This window comes from Beta vulgaris, chromosome 5, assembly GCF_026745355.1.
Source record: "Beta vulgaris subsp. vulgaris cultivar EL10 chromosome 5, EL10.2, whole genome shotgun sequence".
In the NCBI taxonomy this organism is placed as follows: domain Eukaryota; kingdom Viridiplantae; phylum Streptophyta; class Magnoliopsida; order Caryophyllales; family Amaranthaceae; genus Beta; species Beta vulgaris.
Genome location: NC_079206.1, coordinates 1282767 through 1303923, shown reverse-complemented (window position 1 = coordinate 1303923; position 21157 = coordinate 1282767). Strand labels below are relative to the sequence as shown.

General features: G+C 35.4%; 1 protein-coding gene across 4 annotated transcripts; it reads right to left on the bottom strand.

Annotated features, from left to right (window-relative positions):
- Window positions 1-1325: 1325 nt before the first annotated feature.
- LOC104892075 (uncharacterized) lies at window positions 1326-7075 on the bottom strand. Of its 4 annotated transcripts, none has more exons than XM_057395335.1 (7): window positions 6729-7075; window positions 6254-6298; window positions 5018-5062; window positions 4461-4685; window positions 2588-2632; window positions 2072-2119; window positions 1327-1646 (listed from the first exon to the last, which is right to left on the bottom strand). In XM_057395335.1, the coding sequence occupies exons 1-7, from the start codon at window positions 7039-7041 to the stop codon at window positions 1501-1503; spliced, it is 867 nt and encodes a 288-aa protein (XP_057251318.1). In that variant the 5' UTR covers window positions 7042-7075; the 3' UTR covers window positions 1327-1500. The 4 variants fall into 4 exon arrangements, with proteins under 4 accessions (XP_057251319.1, XP_057251318.1, XP_048499975.1 ...); XM_010677896.3 differs by having other exon boundaries at window positions 1333-1652; XM_057395336.1 differs by lacking the exon at window positions 2588-2632 and having other exon boundaries at window positions 1326-1646.
- Between the last annotated feature and the right edge of the window lie 14082 nt (window positions 7076-21157).

Here is a 21157-nt window from a genome sequence, read left to right as displayed (position 1 = left end):
GCTGTCTATTAAAACATGAAAAAATAAGTACACATAAAATATGTATTCATGTAAACTTCAAAATTATAGTTTAATCAAAGTGATATGTAACGTTTTAACTAAGTAATTTAATTCCTCTTTTCACCAAAAAAAAAATAAAAAAAAATTATAGTTTAAATTATTGATTATGTGCTATAAACATTTGGCTTCATTTCGTCGTAACAAATGAATTTTAGCGACCAAATTTCTAGTAACCGCTAAAGTTGATAGCTAAAAGAGGATTTTCTAATATTGAGCCATTGCTGTCTATTAAAACATGAAAAAATAAGTACACATAAAATATGTATTCATGTAAACTTCAAAATTATAGTTTAGATTATTGATTATGTGCTATAAACATGTTGAAAAAACTGATATACAATTAAAGGCACCCTTTGAAGAAACAGTTACTTTAGTTCTGGACTCATATTCGATCGGTTATATATCAAAACTAGTTGGAATTAATATACAAAGTAAGTTTATCCCTTTAGCTGTTTATTCGGCACCGTCTCATGACTTTGAAGTACTAATACAAACGAATGGAATTAGTTCCTAACTCGTGAATTACTAATAACTACGTGCAGCTGATCGTGATTTCGTTGTTAATACTAATTTATTTGAAATGAATATTGAAGAATCGTTCATGAAAGTGATGCTTTATTCATATGTCATGAGTGACATCATGTAAGTTATGTTTGGCATGCATGTCTCAAATACTCCGAATTTAAAATTGTTAGACAAATTAAATATCAGTTTATTATTTTATATGTGCTAAGAAGCTATAAATCCTGAGAAATTGGGACGGTTAACTGATTAGTAGGATCCGTTCAGTGTCAATTTTAATGTCTTCTTTTGTAGGTGAAAGCGTCGAACGATATTATATTTAATATTATAGAAAAACTCACGGTCCAATGTTTATAGATGTTTGTCCTACTACATGAGGAAAATTTGCAAAATACTACTTCCTCCGTTTTTTTTTACTCGCTACACTTTTCATTATGGGAAGTTTTACATTACTTGCTACACTTCTTTTTTGGGCAATAAACTCTCTCTATCTCTCTCCTCCCACATGGGTCCCTTTTCTTTTCACTCTCTACCTCTCTCTTCTCCAAAAATTGCCTAGGAGTCCGTGAAATGAGAAGTGTAGCGAGTAAAAAGAAACGGAGGAAGTACTTCTGTCGTTTTTTTTTTAATGCAAACTAATGCAAATACTTTTTTTTAGTCTGTTTTAATTTACAACTGTTACTTTTTCTATTCTTGGTAAATGTTCCATCAACTGCTACGCAAGTAGTGTTGGTCTAGATCTACCAATATTCATTACAGTAATATAGATATTGAAGAAATACCCTCTTCTCAAATAGAATTCTTATATTATAAATTTTCTAAAACATAAACCACGGTTTACTAACAGAATTTAACAATCTTAGAATGTGTTATAGAGCTTGGATACGTAAATTCCAGACAATACAACTCCTGATATCATCATAGATATCCTATTAAGACACTTGTCGCCCAAATGAACAAGAGTAAACTAGGAAATAATCCAACAGAATATGCAATCTTGTTAGTGCTACCACTTAAGCTCCTGCTTTCACTCTCTTTGCCACTAGAAGTAGGGTTATTTGTATCTGCAACTGCAAGAAAAAAATTGTAACATATTTATATTTACATATATAATAGAAGTTTGCAAAGATATTTAAATTTGACTTCTCAATATAAGTTTTCAACAAAAAATAGTTAAGTTTCAAGAATAATAAGTTAAGTACAAAAATAAGCAATAGTTAGCTATTGTAGGCTAAATTTAAATGATCTTGAGGAAAGCCAAAAAAAATTATTTTTCGTCAGATCTGGCGGTGGGTCCCACTCCCACGCCTGATCAAGTTTTCACTCACCCCATGCATTTTTTCCCCCAATCATCCCTTACTCATCCCACAATCTTATTCTCAATCACCATTAAAAGACTTTTTTTTTAAGATTAATGACTTGATCTTATTTTTCAATTGTGAATAAGGATGCTCTTAGGATCTTTCTCAACTGAGATTTAAATGCTTACTAGGTGCTGGTGGAGGAATCAAGTGTTCACCGGAGCTTGATGGAGAACCTTCACATAAATATTGCAAATATAAGTAAAATTAGGTGTCTGCTTAAAACTTATGAGCATACTTGTCACATGACAGCACAATTAAATTGTAGGGCCGTTCGTTATTGTTTTTTTTTTTCAATTTTTAGTTGTTTTGAAAATTAAAAATCAAAAATAGGAAACCAGAAAAAGTGGTTTTCACTTTTTAGTTGTCAGTTTTCAAAATCATCATGTTCCCAACAAATTTGATTAATTTTGTATTCATTAGAGGATATACTTTATATCATATGATTTTGAAAATAAAAAAAAACAAAACAAAAAACCATAATTAATACCGAATGGTCCCTTACTAAAACGAGTACAACACACCAACTTTATGGTAGTATAGTGTCTTAAATCTATGATTTTTAACTTTTTGTAATTTCTTTCAATATTCTTGAATTCTATAATTCTATTAGTTGGGGGTACATGTGATAGAGAAAGGTTTACCTGGTGGTGATGGAATTAGCGGTTCACTGGGGCTTGATGGAGGACCTTCATATCAAAGATTGTAAAATTATTAGTAGATGTTTACGTATAGATCAACATGTACTATTGGTTCATATACAAGCTAAACAACGTGTTACTTATATAGAAGTTTTACATCAGTTGCAACATCCCTTAATTTGGTAATATCTTTTCTCCATTTTCGTCCACTCGTCACATGAGTCCAATTTTTTCTATTTCTAATTTCACTCATGTTCTTCACATGGCTTTTCTTAAAATATCCGACAACTTTTTACATCAATTATTGATCATGTATCTCTATTATATAAGCCAAGGGGATCAATTATGTCTCCCTAGGAATTTACTTAATTTCCCGTCAACAACAAAAATGTTACTTTATAAATGCAGCACCAACAGTAAATCAACACCATTACACGCATAAACTTGCCAAAAAGTAATTTCAATCAAATCTCTATTGAAACAAATCAAATCATATAATTGCCGATACAAAAGATTCATAATTTAAAAAATTACCCAAAATAAATACCACATATTCACGACATTCCAAAAAATTACAAACAAACTCCGATCCATGACAATTACAAACACAAACTCAAAAAAAATGTTTTCTTCATTACTTGGAGCTTCACGACATTCTCAAATATGTGGATACTTCATTGTTAGTTAAGAATGCAGTTTGTAAGTTTATATTAAAATAAGAGTATGTGTCGTGTTCTATATTGAGTAAATCTTAAGAATATGTACTATGTTCGAGTAAATTTAAAATAATACTATAATTGAAATTCAAATTGTGTACGAAAAATTAAAAATTTCATTTCAAATATAATTGAAATCCAAAGTGTTAAAATTTTGAAAAGGAGAAAATTTCAAATATGAGACAGATGAACGGTGGGGAAAATTTCAGACCATAAACAAAATTGATCAGTTTGTCAAATCAGAATTTAAAAGTTAGCAAGGGGAAGAAAATTGAAATTGATGTAACTTTCCGGGTAAAAAAAATTGGAATCAGAGAGGGAAAAAGGAAAACTGAAATGTATGATTTAAGAAATTACCTTTCTTTGTGAAAAATAAAATCGACCAAAAAAGAAGATCTATAGAGGAGATGATTATGCTTGAATAGAGTAGAGTGCATGCTTTCACTCGGTTGATCCGTCATCACAAACCGCGGAGGTTGATGAAATCGACCACATCACCTCCATTCTGGGATTTTACCAGGCTGTTATCGGGCTCCAATCAAATTGAGTTGACAACCCAATGAGAGATTATGGTGATAGATTAGAGAGAGCAGGCGTGAGAGGAGAGAGAGAAGGAGAACACTGAGATAGCAGGCGTGAGAGGAGAGACATCAGGCGTGAGATGAAAAACTAACAATGTATTTATTTCAAAAAAGTGTCAAAAGTGTGGTATTTATTAACAAAATTTCCGTAAATATCAACTCCCATAACTTTTAATTATAGAAAATTAGATATTAATGGTTAAAGATATGCACTGGTAAGGATATTGAGAAAAATGTGCAGTGTCGAATATCTTAAAACACTAGTAGATAGGTAGGTAAGTAGTTCACATAAGAAACTTAATAGTAATATAAGACTTATGGTAAGCATTATCTACCATATTATATACATATCCTAATACGAGCGAGGCAAAAACATACAATTGTTATAGAATACTCACAATTCAATTACTCGCTACACTTCTCAATTTACAAATATAGCGAGTGTTATGAAACAGAAGAAGTAGTCAAGTAGAACACAAGAAACATTATTCTCGGTGAACATGTCAGTATATGTCACATGCTTTATGATGGGGATTATGTTCCATTGTGTTTACACTTAAGACAAGGTGGAAGACATACCAGGACATAAAGTGTCAAGAGAACCAGGGATGCCGCAATGCGTGAAGAACTCAGATAAGGAATTAGCAGCTGAGGGATTGCCATGAAGACGGGCCTTGGCAGTGCAGAAGCATTCCCTATCATTCGCTAATTCTTTTTTGACGAGTGGGCAACATTCTAACATTTCACTTGGCGTGGTTGAAGTTTTAACACAATTTGTGATTCCATCCCAACAATCTCCAGAACCTAATTCATTATTCTCATAATTGATTAGCATTTTATCTTCTTAGATTTGTTTTGTTTACTTGCTACTACGCTTCCAAGTAATTAAGTCCTAACAAATTTGAACCGCGTTTGACATTAATCTAACTATATAAGCTAGTTTAGATTGCCTTAGAAGAGGAGTAGCAAAACAAAGATGACTTACTTCAATTTAAAGAAATAATGTGATTAAGCGCGAAAACCGAAGTAAAAAAAGAAGAGGATTAGAGGAAACCCTATCTTTGAATTCTCAAGAATTTATGGAGCATAAAAAAATAGCAGTAAACATCTTTTCAACAACGTACAGAGGGAATTACCTGCTGGTGAACTAATTGGTGTCTCGATAGGGGTTGAAGTAGGACCTGCAAAGTTAAAGATGCTAGATTAAATGTCCATCATCATCATACTATAAAAGTGGAGATTAAAGTATATTAGACAAGCGAATTTTACTAGAAGTAAGATTTAGCTTCTGAAAGAACAAAGTATTTATATAAAGTATACTAACTTTCCTCATGTACCTAAGAAAAAAAAATTTACTTGACGATGGCAGTGGAGTCGAGCTTGTATTTAGACCTCAAAAATCGAAATGGCAAAATAAATACTACGTCCGTATTTCTTTAGTTACATCATTCGATTTTGTGCCACGCACTATTCGTCAGCCAAATTTGTTAAACTATATCGCATTATTATATAAGAAAAAACGTAATCAAGTAGAGTTTTTGTTAGGAAATATTGTATAGGATGTATATTTGTTATGTTTCCTTATGTATAGGGCCCTAGGTTTATACAGTTTCCTTATTGGTGTACTATATATATTATATTGAAATCAATACGAAAGGCAAGCGATTCAACCCTAAAACACATCTTTACATGGTATCGGAGCCTTGATTTTTTTTTTCTCTCCAATTTTTTTTCTCATGGCCGGCATTTCCGATAAGCCGCCGGAATCCGTCTCTCGTATCGATATTACTAACCCCTTTTTCCTTGGCACCGGCGACAGGCCCGGAGACTTCATTACTCCGACGAGCCTAACGTCGGATAATTACAACGAGGTTTATACGGTTTCCTTATTGGTGTACTATATATATTCTATTGAAATCAATACAAAAGGCAAGCGATTACAACCTTAAAACACATCTTTACAGTTTTGTTAGATTCATTTCAATGCGAGGTTTCCATATAAATTTTTATAATTTTTACTTATATCCAATAAGAGATATTAACGTTCAAAGAATCGTCTCGGCAAATGTAAGAAAACAAATGTTGCAACTAAAAAAATAAAAAAGTAATATATTAATAGAGTATACACGTGTTTTTTTTTTTAAGATTAAGATGGCATACTAGCATAGCAAAATGAAAATGTTATGACCCGAAGGTCTACACACAATCCGATACTTATTCTCTTGTTGCTCTCATCATATATAGTAGTATTTTGTTAGAATTCTTAACATTAGAATATTTCAAAAGCAAACAATAGGTTTAGTGCATGAAAACTATGTGGGAATCATTATGCTGATTAATTTAGTAAACTATGCATGATAAGAAGTAATTACTTGGTGGAGTTGGATTTAAACTTCCACTTGGGCTTGGATTAGGACCTGCAAAATGCAAAACGCAAGATTATGGCTATACCAAATACTACCATATACAGCATGTTTTGGTTAGTGGTATTAAATTACTGTAATGATAATGCTTTTTAGTGTAAGTTTGTAAAGACATTCCAATGTTAACATATATAGTAATGAAACTTGATGTTAAAACATGTATTTTCCTTTACAAATTTTCCATTACCACCCAAAACCACCTTTTCAAGTGGTAATGGATGATAATGAAATTGTAGGAAGAAAATAGGTGTTTGGGAATAAAGTACCAATACTATGGAGGTTGACATGAGAATACTTTTACAAATTCGCACTAGAAATCATTACTGTACCATTACCACCATTTAGTACCATAACTGAACGAGCCCGTTACAAAATTTTGTTGAATGTTAAGCTAAAAAGAGTAAGTAGAGTTAAGGATAAATACCAGGGCATAAGGTATGAATAGTATCAGAAATACCACAAAAAGAGAAGACAGTAGACAATGCATCGGAAAAGGATTCATCTTCAAGGGCGTTGTCCTTGAGCAAACAGAAGCAGTCCCTTTCATCCTTTATTTCTTGTTTGATAATTGGGCAACACTCAAGTAATTGAGGATGAGTACTTGCACCATCTAGGCAAGTGGAAATCCGCAACAAACACTCTCGATTTTGTGCTGATGAAGGACTAATTTGTAACATTACTAACATAATTAGGATTTCTACCAACATTACTACCTTCATCATTTTCTTATTCTCCATTCTTTTTCTTTATTTTAACTAGCTCTTTGTTATGTTTTTCCTTATTATATGGTTTAGTGAAGCAATTGTGATATTTATAACACAAATTATAGGAGTGAAAAATAATCAAAGGATGTAATTGCTGACTCAATTAATGAATTTTAATTAAAATATTGCCAATTGCCGATTGCCAATTGCCAATTGCCAATTTTCCATTCTTTGAATCAGAATCATATAGTACATGGTTTTTTTATAAAAAAAAAAGGCATATATATGGTTTCTAGAAGAACAAATTGATAAATTACTAGTGTATTGTACTTGTACTTGTACCATTGCAAAAAGTTACGGAAGCAGGTTCGGGGAGCGCGAGAATTGAATATTGTGACAGGATGCTCAATGTCACGGTCGATGTGATGGCAAAATATTGTAGGGAGGCGATAGAGATGACCAATAGTGCGGGCCAATCCAGCCCATCCAGTCCAGCCCACCTCGTGGGCTGTGTGGGCCGGGCCAGTAAAAATCCCGGTCCAGCCCAGCTCGAACCGTGAAATTGGTGGGTGGACTGTGGGCCAGATTTCTTAAGCACAACCCACTAAAGCCCACTACTAAAACCGCCCAGCCCAGACCATGAAACTGGACCAACCCGACCCATGAACCAGACCAACCCAATCCAAGTAAATATTGAACCAAATTGTGTATATTTTAATCAAATTGTATATATTTTAATCAAATTGCATATATTATAATTCAATCAAATTTAAAAATAATGAAATTATTCATTGATATTAATATTTGTATATATTTTTAATTCGTTTTAAACATTTTATGTAACAATAATGAATAATTTCAATGATTAAATAATTTTGAAAAAAAAATTCTCATGCGGCTCGTCAGCCCGGTCCATCCCACCAGACCCACGAACCTTGAAAACCGGTAACAGACCGGTGTGGGCCAAGATTTTTCAGCCCGCGGACCAGCCCGCCCAACCCATGAATTTCACGGTCCGGTCTTGGGCCGTGAAATCTCAGCCCTGCCCACTACGACCCACGGTCCGGCCCGTCCGGCCCGCACCAGTGGCCATCACTAGACGACGGATTGTACTTTGAATGTAACTAGAATTTTTCCAATTCCCCCTAGTTATTGTATGGATGTGTATCTGAAAGATTGTAAGCATATTTTTAATATGGTAATGTAAGAAGGTTGTTTTGTTCACCAAATTTTTTTTGATAAATTACTTTTTTTTTAGTTGCAACAATTTGACTTTTGTACTCACATATTCCACTTTAACCATCTTGGTAATTTATACGTAAGAAAAAATATAGTCATTTAAATCCTGATAGATTTTCTTGATAATTTATACGTAATGACTGTGGCCTTTAGTTTTTTGTACTAATTCTAGAGTCCATGCAGGAAGAGTGATCAATCTTAAACATAATATTTGACTTTTATTTTATACTCCTAATTGCAAGCTTAGAAATCTTATAGCCATGTGCAGTCAACGGCTCTAGGGTTGACAAAAAGTCAGAAATGTATGCAGTTGAAGATCAAATACAACGCAATGCATGTTAAGCAATTTTTAAGCACTTCTCATAATGCGCAAAAATGTCACCCTGATCAATGAGAAAATATACTTTCTCCTATCCCCTCAAAAAAAATTCCAATTTCTTTTCACTTGTATAATATGAATTTGTACACATTAATATACACAAAAGAAACAAAATATTGCAAGAACTCTATTTTAGTTTCTACATAATTATTTTCGTCACCAAAAAAATATATATACAAAAAAGAAACACAAGAATGTGAGAGTTATTAAATTTGTGGTATATATATCCAAAGTCTTGGGTTTTTAAAGTTTTTAATATATAATATACACTAATGAAGATATCAATGCTCAAGATTGTGCTTTGCTAAACATGTAAACTATATGGGGTTATCTAAATTCCATACCGGTCCTATCAAACCGTAATACATGTATATATATGAAGGCCGTTGACTATGTCAGGCCAACTTAATAGATCTCCTTAACGGTATCCCTAGCTTGGGCCATCTTTAAGTAGGCCTAGGTCTGATCCATTACTTACCCAATGCGTCTATATATGGGCCTAAAGATAAGTATTGAAGAGGATAGAATTGTATCCAACCAATAGGAACAATAAGAGTGATATTCCTAAGTAGGGGTAATATTCTTAACAAGAATGGAGAGAGTCAAAGAGTAAGGGTAATATTCCTAATTAAGGTAATATATGATTTAGTGAAGGAAATGTGATATTCATAACACGGATTGTGGGAGTGAAGACTAACGAAAGGATTCATAATTGTTGACTCAATTGAATTTCATTGAAAAATTGCAATTAAATTGCCAATTTGCCATTCTTTGAATAAGAATCTAATTATGGTTTTCTTAAGAGTTATATGTCATTTACCAAAAAATATATATTAAGTGCTTCGTTGCTAACTGTGTCGTAAAAATAAACCTTATTTTGTTATGTAACTAGTTATTAGGCCCGGGTTATACCCCGGGTAAGAAAAAATTTCATTTATTAATATTGTACTTTGATATGATAACACTACATACAACTTGGTCTAGTGGTTAAAACTTTTGTACATGAGCTTGAGGTCATGGGATCAAAACCTATACTATGCAATTTTTATTTTTATTTTTATTGTACATGGATTACATGAACTAAAACTCATTAGGGAGAGCGCCACGTGGCACCGTTCCTGATTCATGCACGCCTTTTAATATATTAGTATAGATAATACTATAATTACGTAGTAAGCAATTAATGTTGACCAATATATTTGACTTTTGTTTATAATCTAATTTGCAACTTAAATTTCTTATTTGCTTTATAAAAAATTTAAAAAAATTATTTGCGGAATAGCCATGTGCAGTCAACGGCTTTAGGGTTGACAAATAGTCAGCCATTGCGAGAAGAAGATCAGATGTAAACCTCCGCAGATTGAGCAATTAATAAGCATGTTCTCATAAGTCGTAATGCGCGAAATCCCACCTTGTTCATTGACAGCATAAGTGCACACAACCGCTTTACATATCTTTTGTTTATTTGCTGATTTTCTGTAGAAAAGGTGTGCTATGCATTGGCCTTTGGTAAGAAATCATGTTACTTATGCATAATTATTTCTTCACTTTAGGTGAAAAGAATCAACGCTCCGTTTGATAGTTGCTCATAAATGATGGTAATGGGAATGAATTTGTGTGTGAATTTGTGAAAAATATCATTGTCCATTCTCATGGTAATGCTAATTTATCCTCAAGTGTTCACTTTCCTTCTTGAATTTCCATTTCCATCCAATACCACCTTGTAGGTGGTAATGAGAGGTAATGAAAATTGCTTCCCCTTGGAGACAAAAAAACACAAGTTTAAGGGTGAGATTGCTTGCCCATGGAGAAAAAATGCCTCCCCATGGAGATTTTAAGGGTACTTTCTTAATAAACCTTTGTTCTATTGTTCAAAGTTTTTAGTTGATATATACATCCTCAAATAACATGTGTATAGTGGGTAAGTATATGCATTGGCCTCTTGTAAGAAGCATGTAGATGTTTGGCCTCAAAAGTGAAAATATAAGAATGTTACTTTTGTATAAATAGTTTTTTTAAAAAAAAGTTAAGATGAAAGAGACTCATTTGAAGAAGGATAAGGGGAATTCCTCAAATGAATCTCATGAGGTTTGATCCCTAGACCTCAGGGATATGAGATGGGAAGCGATGCCATTACTTCACCCCCTCAATCTCTTGTGTAAATAGTTAGAGATGACATATATGTTAACTTTTGAGTATATGCCATAGTAAAGGTAAATACTATATAAATATCGTTTAGCTAATTCGGACATAAATATAGGTATAGTCTTGATATTGAGTTGATATCAGTTCGAGTAATGTTCGCTATATCGTATTGAGTTCAGGATGGTTCAATTCATTATATATATATATATATAGCGAGTTCATATGAGAATGCATACTTATATGAGAAATGAGGATGGATTTTTTTTTTTTTTTTTTTTTGAACCAGTAAGAAAGGATATATATAAACTCAAACAACAAGTACACACTATAACCTCCGAGGTCAGAACAAACCAACTAGGTTGGACTCTTCATCACAAGGAGGTTCAAACAACTAGTTACAACCATCAAACATTACTACAGAGGCTTTCCCACCATACACTATCTTTACTAGTGATCTTAGCTAGAGTATGAGCTTTAATTCTACAAATCACATCACATCTGATTTTGCCAAAAACATATCTTGGATTATTAACTTTTGCATTCCAGACAGCATCATTCCTAGTATGCCATATTGCATACACAGTAGCATTTAGAGCAGCAGCATATACTTTCCTCTGGAATCCAGAACCTTTTCTTCTTCTTATCATCTTATACCACAGACTCAGGCTTCTGTCTGCCCATTTGAGCTTAATCCAATTCAGCACTAGTTGCAGTAATCTATTACTGAAATCACACTGGAACAACAAATGGTTGTGAGTTTCAACCTGCCTCTGACAGATTGAACATTCATCATCATCAATAATCCTCCACTGTTTCAATCTATCCTTTGTGTAGATTCTCTGTCTCACAGCCAGCCAGCAAATAAAATTGTGTTTAGGAATAGCAAATCTGCACCACACAAGCTTATCCCAGAAACATCTAGGATGTTCACCCACCAGCAGCATATAGATCTTGTTAATCTGGTACCTTTGAGATTGCATAATGACTGCTATGTCAATCTGAGTCTTGATTTTGTCTTTAACAGCACATATACTTTTCCAGTACCAACTGGCACTACTTGGAGCCTTATAGGTCCACCAGTCTGAGCTCTTCACATACACCTCATTAACCCATCTTATCCAAAGGGAGTCTTCTTTCTTTGCAATAGCCAAATCAGCTTTCCAAGAGCAGCTTGGTTCCAAGTCTCTATATTTCGAAAACCCAGACCACCTGCTCTTTTAGGAAGACATGTAATGTTCCAATCTACATTCCCAGGTTTGTTACTATAATACTCACCACTCCATAGGAATGCCCTACAAATCTCCATTATCTTCTTAATCACACCCTTGGGGATAACAATAATCTGCCCCCAATATGTGTGTAGGCTCATCAGTACTGAATTGACTAATTGGACTCTAGCTGCATAGGAGAGATGCCTAGAGCTCCAAATTCTGATTCTGTTTATCATTTTATCACACAGAGCATTACAAGCAGCATTACTGATTCTAGAAGAGCAAATATGCATGCCTAGGTAAGTGAATGGAAGCTGACCCAGCACAAACCCAGAGACATCAAGAATTCTTTTAACCTCCTCCTCTTCCATACCTGCTGTGTACACAGCAGTTTTATTCTTGTTCACACAAAGCCCTGATGTGTCAGAGAAGAGCTTGAAACCTTGCAGGAGCAGATATGTAGAAACAAACTCTCCTTTGCAGAATAATAATACATCATCAGCAAATACCAGATGGTTTAGTTTAAGAGAACTACACCTATGATGGAATTTGAAGTCATTCTTCATCCCTATGTACTTCATAATCCTACTCATGTACTCCATACAAATGACAAAGAGTAAAGGTGAAATGGGATCACCCTGTCTGAGCCCTCTCTTAGGATTAAAGAAACCAAATAAGTTCCCATTAATCATCAAAGAACAACTAGTACTAGTGATACATGTCATTACCCAATCAATAAATTTCTGAGGGAAATGTAAACTAATCATCATTTCTCTCACAAACTCCCATTCAATAGTATCATAGGCCTTCCTCATATCCATTTTTATCATACAACTAGGCCTACATCTTTTCCTACCATACCCATTTAAGAGATCCTGGCAAATCATTATGTTGTTCACTATGCTCCTTCCTTGAATGAAAGCTCCTTGATTATCAGCAACAATCTTAGGAAGTAAGGGACTCAATCTCATACAGAGAACTTTTGAAATAATCTTGTAAATCACATTGCAACAAGCAATTGGTCGAAAATCAATAACAGAATTAGGAACCTTACATTTGGGAATAAGGGCTAAGACTGTAGTGTTTATTTCTTTTAAAATTTTACCACTATGGAAAAAAGAAATAACTGCTTGAGTTACCTGATCACCAATTTGGTCCCAATTATCTCTGAAGAAATATGACCCAAATCCATCACTTCCAGGAGACTTATCCCCTGGAATAGAGAACAATGCTTGCTTGACTTCATCAGGCCTAACAGGAGAAATAAGGCCTTCATGATCTTCATTATCAACATTATTCCCCAAATCAATTATTTCCTGAACTACTGACTTCCTATTCCCCATAGTAGTTCCCAATAACTGCAAATAATACTCCAGAAAAGCTTTCTGGATCTCTTCAGGTTTATCAGCCCACTTGCCATCCTTGTCACTGATGCTGTAAATGTTATTTTGTATCCTTCTTTGCTTGATTGCTTGATGGAATAACCTTGTGTTGTCATCACCATCTTTTATCCATGCTGCTCTGGCCTTTTGTCTCAGGTAACCCACATATTGCTTATGGATTCTATTATAATTATCAGAGGCTTCTTGTTCTTGTAACCTCAGATCAGTGTTATGAATATCAGTTTGCAATACTTGCTGGCATTCCATTAACTTCTTCAAGGCTTCAGTGTCTTGAACTTGAATGTTCATAGCATCTCTGTTTAGATCTTTAATAGCCTTCTTTGTAGCCTTCAACTTAGTAACAATTGCATACATTTTCGACCCATTTGCTTTTTTACTCCAAACAGTATGTATAGCCTGATCATAACCATTCAATTCTCTCCATATTCTATAATATCTAAAAGGCCTTCTCATTTTTTGTGAGTCTTGAATCAATCTGATAACTAATGGTGTATGATCAAAGCTACCTTCAGGGACATACCTTACTTCTGCATCAGGGAACTTCTCTGACCATTCTCCACCTACAAGGGCTCTGTCCAATTTGCAGTAGACTCTATCCGTACCTTGCTGCTTGTTACTCCAGGTATAGAATTGACCTACACCTTTAAGATCAGTAAGTACACAATCATTCACACAACTCCTGAAATCAACAGTTTCCCTACTTGATACCAGAGAGCCAACCCTTTCATCAGTATTCAATACACAGTTGAAATCCCCTACTACAATCCAGGGATTATTATTCATATTAGCAATTTTCCTCAGATCCATCCATAAGTCTCCCCTTTTTAGTGCCTCATTGTGGCCATACACAAAGCTACACCTAAAGCAAATGCTGCTATTCTGGATAGAAGTTATAACACAGTGGACTATCTGACTTGTCATTACTCCAAAATCAACTGAAAATGACATAGGGTTCCAGGCAACCACTATTCTACCACCTTTATGACACTTTGAGTTGGAGGTGAAGCACCAACCCTGAAACACATTTTTATACAGTGAACCCATATTACTAGGCTTCACCTTAGTCTCCAAGAGGCAAACAACACCTACAGCTTGTGTGTTAAGGAAATTCCTAACACTTTGTTGCTTCTGTAGGCTGTTCACACCTCTCACATTCCAAACTACTACACTATCCATTTTGGATAGGGAAGTTTCCACCTCCCTCATGCCTTTCATTCTCCTTTTGAACACCTTTGTCTCCTGCTTTTCCTTCCTCCATCTGTGACATCTCTTGCCTCTCTGTACATTCATCCATCTCTAATGTAGAAAAAGCATTTTTCACCTCAACAACAGCAACAGGTGGTATATAATTTTTCACTACCTTACTAGGACTCTTGTACTCATCATTGGCATCCATCTTTCTAACTAGAACAGGCTCTTTAACAGACTGCTTAGGAATCCAGACCTTTTTCTGAGTTTTGCCAGGCTCCACTTTCTTCCTGCATTCCTTCTCATGATGTCCCATTAGCTGACATTTATTACATTTGATGGGCTTCCATTCATATTCAATCTCCACACAAATCTCAATGCCTTTCTCATTTATAAACACCATCTGGTCAGGGAATTCATGATCAATGCTCATCTCAATCAGTACTCTAGCATAGGACAACCTGTCTCTCTGCTTAGTAGCCATGTCCACTTTAACAGGCTTCCCTAAACCACCCACAATCTTGAACAGACTTCGTTCACCCCAATACTTAAAGTCCAGCTTCACCCTCACCCATGTAGGAACAGTCATGAAATCATCCTTATGTATCTCCAAATCAGGTGACCATGGCTTAAGAAACATAGGCTTCTTATCAAAGAAAGGCATATCATTATTTAAGATCAAATCACGTTTCTCCATTGATTTGAATCTTATCAAATACACACCAAATTTGACCATCACCACCTTGCCTATACCTTCATTCCTCCAGATTCTTCTGCAAAATCCTTCCATCACATTAATGGGCGGATTCGCCCCAGCAACATACCCCACAACAGCTGAACTCCAATAATCAATCTCAGATTGAATATCCTCAAGGTCAATTTTAATCAGATTATCAACATTTATTTGACTAACTTCACCTCCTACTTTTCCAACATTCAATTCCACCACCTCCGGATTCCTCTCATTATCCATACTATTATTCAATTCATCATTCCAGTGCAAAATAGGGATTGGAGAATGGATGTTACCTCGTGAGCTTTGAGCTGCATTTCCTTCCCAATCAGATCGATCATCATTCTTCTTAGTGATGACCGTAAGCCAATCACTAAAAGTTCGTTTGATCGCTGAATCCACAATAAATTCCCTCAGAGATTCATCAGGGGTTTGAATTTCTTCAACATCAGTACAATTCTTTCGTTCTCCTATCGTCAAATCTCCTATTCCTATTATTTCATCCACTGATTTCATCTTCCTAGCTTGCGATTCCACATTTGGACCCTTATTCTTCTTAGCTACATCCTTACCACCTCCAGGTTTCTTTGCCATGGCGTCACGTTTTTAGGGAAAACGAGAGAGAAAACTAGAGAGAGAAGGCGCCATTTTTATGAGGATGGATTTTACGTGATATAACTCTAATGAACAAGTGATACAACGCTAATGAAAAAGTGATATAACTCCAAAAAGAAGATATTAGAAAAAAATAATTCAAAAAAAAAATGATTGTTTTTGGCTCAAATTTTTTTCCAGTGTATAACTCTAATGAACAAGTGTTGTAACTCTAATGCAATCGTGTGGTTGAGATTAATTCTCATTTTTCATGTAAGGAGTCATTCTCGTATGATCATGCCATATATATATATATATATATATATATATATATATATATATATATATATATATATATATATATATATATATATATATATATTATATATATATATATATATATATATATATATATATATATATATATATATATATATATATAGGGGAAGGATCCGCTGAAAACAACTCTTAGTCTGAAAACTGAAAACATGGTAATTTTTAACCCATTTAGGGTAACTTTTAATACTTTTAGGGTAACTTTTGTCAATTTTGGGGTAACTTTATTATATTAAGGGTAATTCTATATATTTCAAGGATAACTTTATTTATTATAAGAGTAACTATTACCACTTTTAGGGTAACTTTTACCATTTTTAGGATAACTTTTAGCAATTTTAAGGTAATTTTATATATATTTCAAGGATAACTTTTAGCACTTTTAGAGTAACTTTATATGCTATAAGAGTAACTTCTTCCATATCTAAAGTAACTATAGATATTTCAAGGGTTAATTTTGGTGAAAAAACACCGACTCTTGAATACTTGATCTTGACAAATAACAAGCAACATCTCCGATGAACTCCTCCCCAGTACTCCCATGGTCGTCGACGAACAAATACCTGACGATCAACGACTTTCCGGCGAATTAACCGGCGATCATGAACTCGCGCGAGGTAAACGCCCGAAAATTGCTCCTGATCGACTCACTGAGTTGCCCGATTTAACACTCGCTCACATTCTCTCTCACCTCTACGTCGAAGAAGCAGCGAAAACCATCGTTTTGTCCAAACGATTCAACTCAGTCTGGAACTCGGTCTCCACACTCAGCTTCTCCGATGAAAACTACCACAAATATGGTAACTCCTTCATCAAATTTGTCGACTCTGCGTTAGGGTTTCACAATGGCAAAAAAATTGAGAAATTCTCCGTCAAATTTAGGTATGATGCAAATTATACGAATTTCGTTGATGAATGGATTAAATTCGCTGTTCAAAGCAGTGAAATCTTTGTGTTTGGATTTTACTCAAAATTTAGTAGAATTATCATCAGATTGCAGGTGTTGAGTATAATTTGCCTGAATTTTTGTACGATGATGCGAATTTGTGGAATTTGTTACTTGTTTATGTAGATTTTCCCTGAAGGATTATATAATTGGAATAGTTTGAAGTTACTGAGTATAACGAAAATTAAATTGGATGAGGAGATGATTTCTAGGTTTTGTTGGGTGTTAGTGTTGGAGACGTTACCTTGAATTGGAGAGCGAAAATGGCGTTTCAAGAGATTAGGAGAGAGAATTTGTTTGAGAATGAGGAGTAAGAGAAAGAAAATCAGGTGGCACGCGTATGGTTAAATCATGGTCGTTCAAAATTTCATTTTATAAATCCAACGGTTCAGATAAACTGTTTTCAGTTTTCAGCTTAATTGTTGTTTTCACAAGATCCCATTCCTATATATATATATATATAAGTGCAAGATGACGTATAAATTCTATACTCTATGTGCGCCTTCTCTTGTTATGAGGAGTCCAACCTAGTTGGTTTGCTTTGACTTAGATTTTGGCTAGGATGCAATGACGTTTTCTGATATATAGTGCACATACAATTACTTAGCAGCAAAGAAATGAATTATCCTATTTTTGATTAATAAGATTATGTTAATTTTGTTACGTCTATAGTAATGGTAAGAATTGACTAAAAAGATAATAGTCATTATCTTTAAAAATAATAGAATCGGGGTGATGAAATAATAAGAGAAAGACAAGTGACTATATAGGCACATCGAGTTTTACATACCATTATCTTTTTGATAAGGAAATCAAAGCCAAACTAAAACTCACACAAATATACATGAGAATATCATACTTTTGTCTGAGCATCTCTCAGCATAGTCGCATAGAGTGTACTCAAACAAAAGGTTAAAAACATGGAGATATAAACTAAGTTTATCTTCATGTTCCCAGCTTGCATAAAAAACCACGGAGATATGTGATTCCGCACTTATCGTATTCGCTTATTCCCAAACCCCTTTCATCTGTCTGGCATTGTTAATTAATTACCTGCAAAAGCAATAATTTGGAATTGGAATGGTTTAATTTACTACAATTATTAAATAAATAGAAGTAAAAGTATATAAATAAACTCCTATTTCCAAACAATTAGTAAATAAATACACTTGTTAAATTTTTTTTCCTTCAATCATAAAAGTTCAGTATATAGATTATGATACAAGTATATAAAGTATTTTGCTATCCATAAACATAAATAATACTCTAAAAGATATAGGTTAATAAATCATTACATATAATATGGAAGAGAGAGAAAGTGAGAGAGAGAAAGTGAGAGAAAATGTTATCTCTGCCGAGCAAGATGACCCTCCCCCTGGAGGTTTGGCTCTGCTCAGAATGTCGACCACTCCACCAGCTATCTCAAACCCTCCACCACCTCAAACCATCAACACATCGTACGCAACCATCCTCACCTCTCCATTATCAACCCAAGCCGAAAGTCTTTCACTACTCCCACCCTTAATGACCCCATATGCCACCACACCCCCACTTTCAACCTCCCCCCAAACCCCGTTTATCCCCATATCCAAGGAGCTCTATGAGGAACTCTGTACCCCATGGAAGCTATGTGTCATTGTCAAAGTAATAGGCAGATCCTACGCGCGAGAATTCCTTGCCAAGGAACTTGCACGTCTATGGGGATGGCCCCAAACTCCAACCCTTGCAGCCTTGGGAAAAGGATATTACTCCATAAACTGCAATTCTATTAAAGAAAGAGCAAAAGTTCTTGCAGATGGGCCATGGTGTATTCAAAGCCACCATGTTTGGGTCCAAGAATGGGAAGCAGGGTTTAAACCATCAAAAGCAAAATGTGAGAAAGGTGCAGTATGGGTTAAACTTCCAGAGCTTCCGCTAGAACTTTTTCGCCATGACATCCTTGTCCAGGTGGGGAAAACGTTAGGGCAACTAGTCAAGATAGATAACAATACTCTTAAAGGAGAAGGAAAGAGGTATGCAAATATATGCGTGCTTGTCGAAAAAGAGAGTCAACCCATCATGGGTATTTGGTTAGGAAATGTTTTCCAAACCATTGAATATATGGAGGGCCCCTGGTATTGTAATAAATGCGCACATTTTGGCCATGGGAATAGAAATTGTGGCATTAAATTTGAAGGCCCCCAGCAGAGCACCAACGAAGAAGATGATGCCTCAAAGTGGCAAAAACCTGCGGCAAGCAAAAAGGAAAAGTTCGGGCCCCATCAAACAATTAATCCAAACGTTAAAAATCATAGGTGGACCCCAATAAAAAATTCAAAAGGGATTGCCAAAACTTTGGCTCCCCAAACCCCAGCAAACCCGATTTCCCAAGAAAAAAGGAAAACTCCAACTTGTCCCATCATAGCCCAACCTATGCAAACTAAAAACTCTTTTCAACCTTTGCAAATCTCTGAAGATGAGAGGGAAGATCTGGAAAAAGATCTTTTGACCTCTAAAAACCCAAAACATGGCATATCAAATCACCATTCCCCAACTGACCCCCTGCAAATCTCAAACCCAACAAATTATACGTCCCCGAAAACACTTCCATCATCATCATCCAAAAACCATACTCCACTCCACCCAACCGAAAAAACCCTCTGCCATGGAACAACCCCTATCACCAAACCCCTCCACCCCACCGCCTCCCACATCACCGGACTCTCAGAGTTCAACTCCATCCCCTCCCCGACTAATCCTGAAAGATTGGGTCTTCCCATGTATATTCGAGAAACAACCATTGCCAACCAAACCGGAAGTCAACCAAGTCCATGTTTATTATCTATGGAAAGAGGGAGAAAACCTTATAGAAATTCCTTTACAACAAGTCAAAAACTTCATCCTAAACCCGATGATGATTCCACCTTACCTCATGAACTTGCTAATGTACACCGAAGAAGGAGCCATAGCTCCGGCCCACATACCTCAAATTCAAGACATGACTCACCTACCACGAAAAATGTTCTTGTTCATCTATTGGCTTCTGACGAAACCGGTGACCAACGAGGACGAAGAGAGGCTACTGATGCACCGTTTGGGGGCATGGATGGACCCAACTGTGTTTCTCCCATATTTGAGGGAAATTTATCAACTGAAACACAGGAGCATAGAGTGGACTTTCCTAAGCCACTCGAATGCAATGATAGAAATGCGGATCATTCCCATGTTACATCAACTGACCTTTCAAGCCAACTGGGAAGAGGGAAGAGGAAGAAAATCCCCAAACAAGGCAACATTGACAGCCTTTCCTCAAAGACAACTCTGGATAGACCCGGTTACAAGGGCCGAAGTAAATCCGTGGGGCGTGATCAAGTCCCCCCTAGCCAAGGCCTTAATGGCCAAACCAAGCTTACCCTTTAATATGTCGGTCATATATTGGAACGCAAGGGGCATTGCCCGTACATCTTTCAAGCCTAATTTCCGTTTGATCATGCGTGATCATGACCCGGACATAATCATCCTAGCCGAAACTCACGGCAGCAGAAAAACTACTGAAAAAATCATCAATAAACTTCCCTTTGATAGCTGGTTCTTGGTCGATCCAATCGGTTTTGCGGGAGGAATTCTACTGCTTTGGAATTCTGCTCGTGTCACCATTACTATTCTGAGTGCCAACCTTCAAAGTGTCCTTGCTCTGGTCGAGGTAAAAAACCGCTTCTCTCCTTTTATTTTATCCGCAATTTACGCAAGCCCCACGCTTAGTATTCGGAAAACATTATGGAACCATTTATATGATGTTGCTTGTAATATTGATTTACCATGGATTGTTTATGGGGATTTTAATGAAGTCACGGGCCAGCATGAAAAATGGGGGGGGGGGAGACTGGTCTCAAAAAAACGAACTGACCTTTTCAAAAAAATGTTAAATGATTGCAATCTTCTTGATATGGGTTTCTTGGGTGCTAAGTATACTTGGTACAATAAAAGGAAAAACAA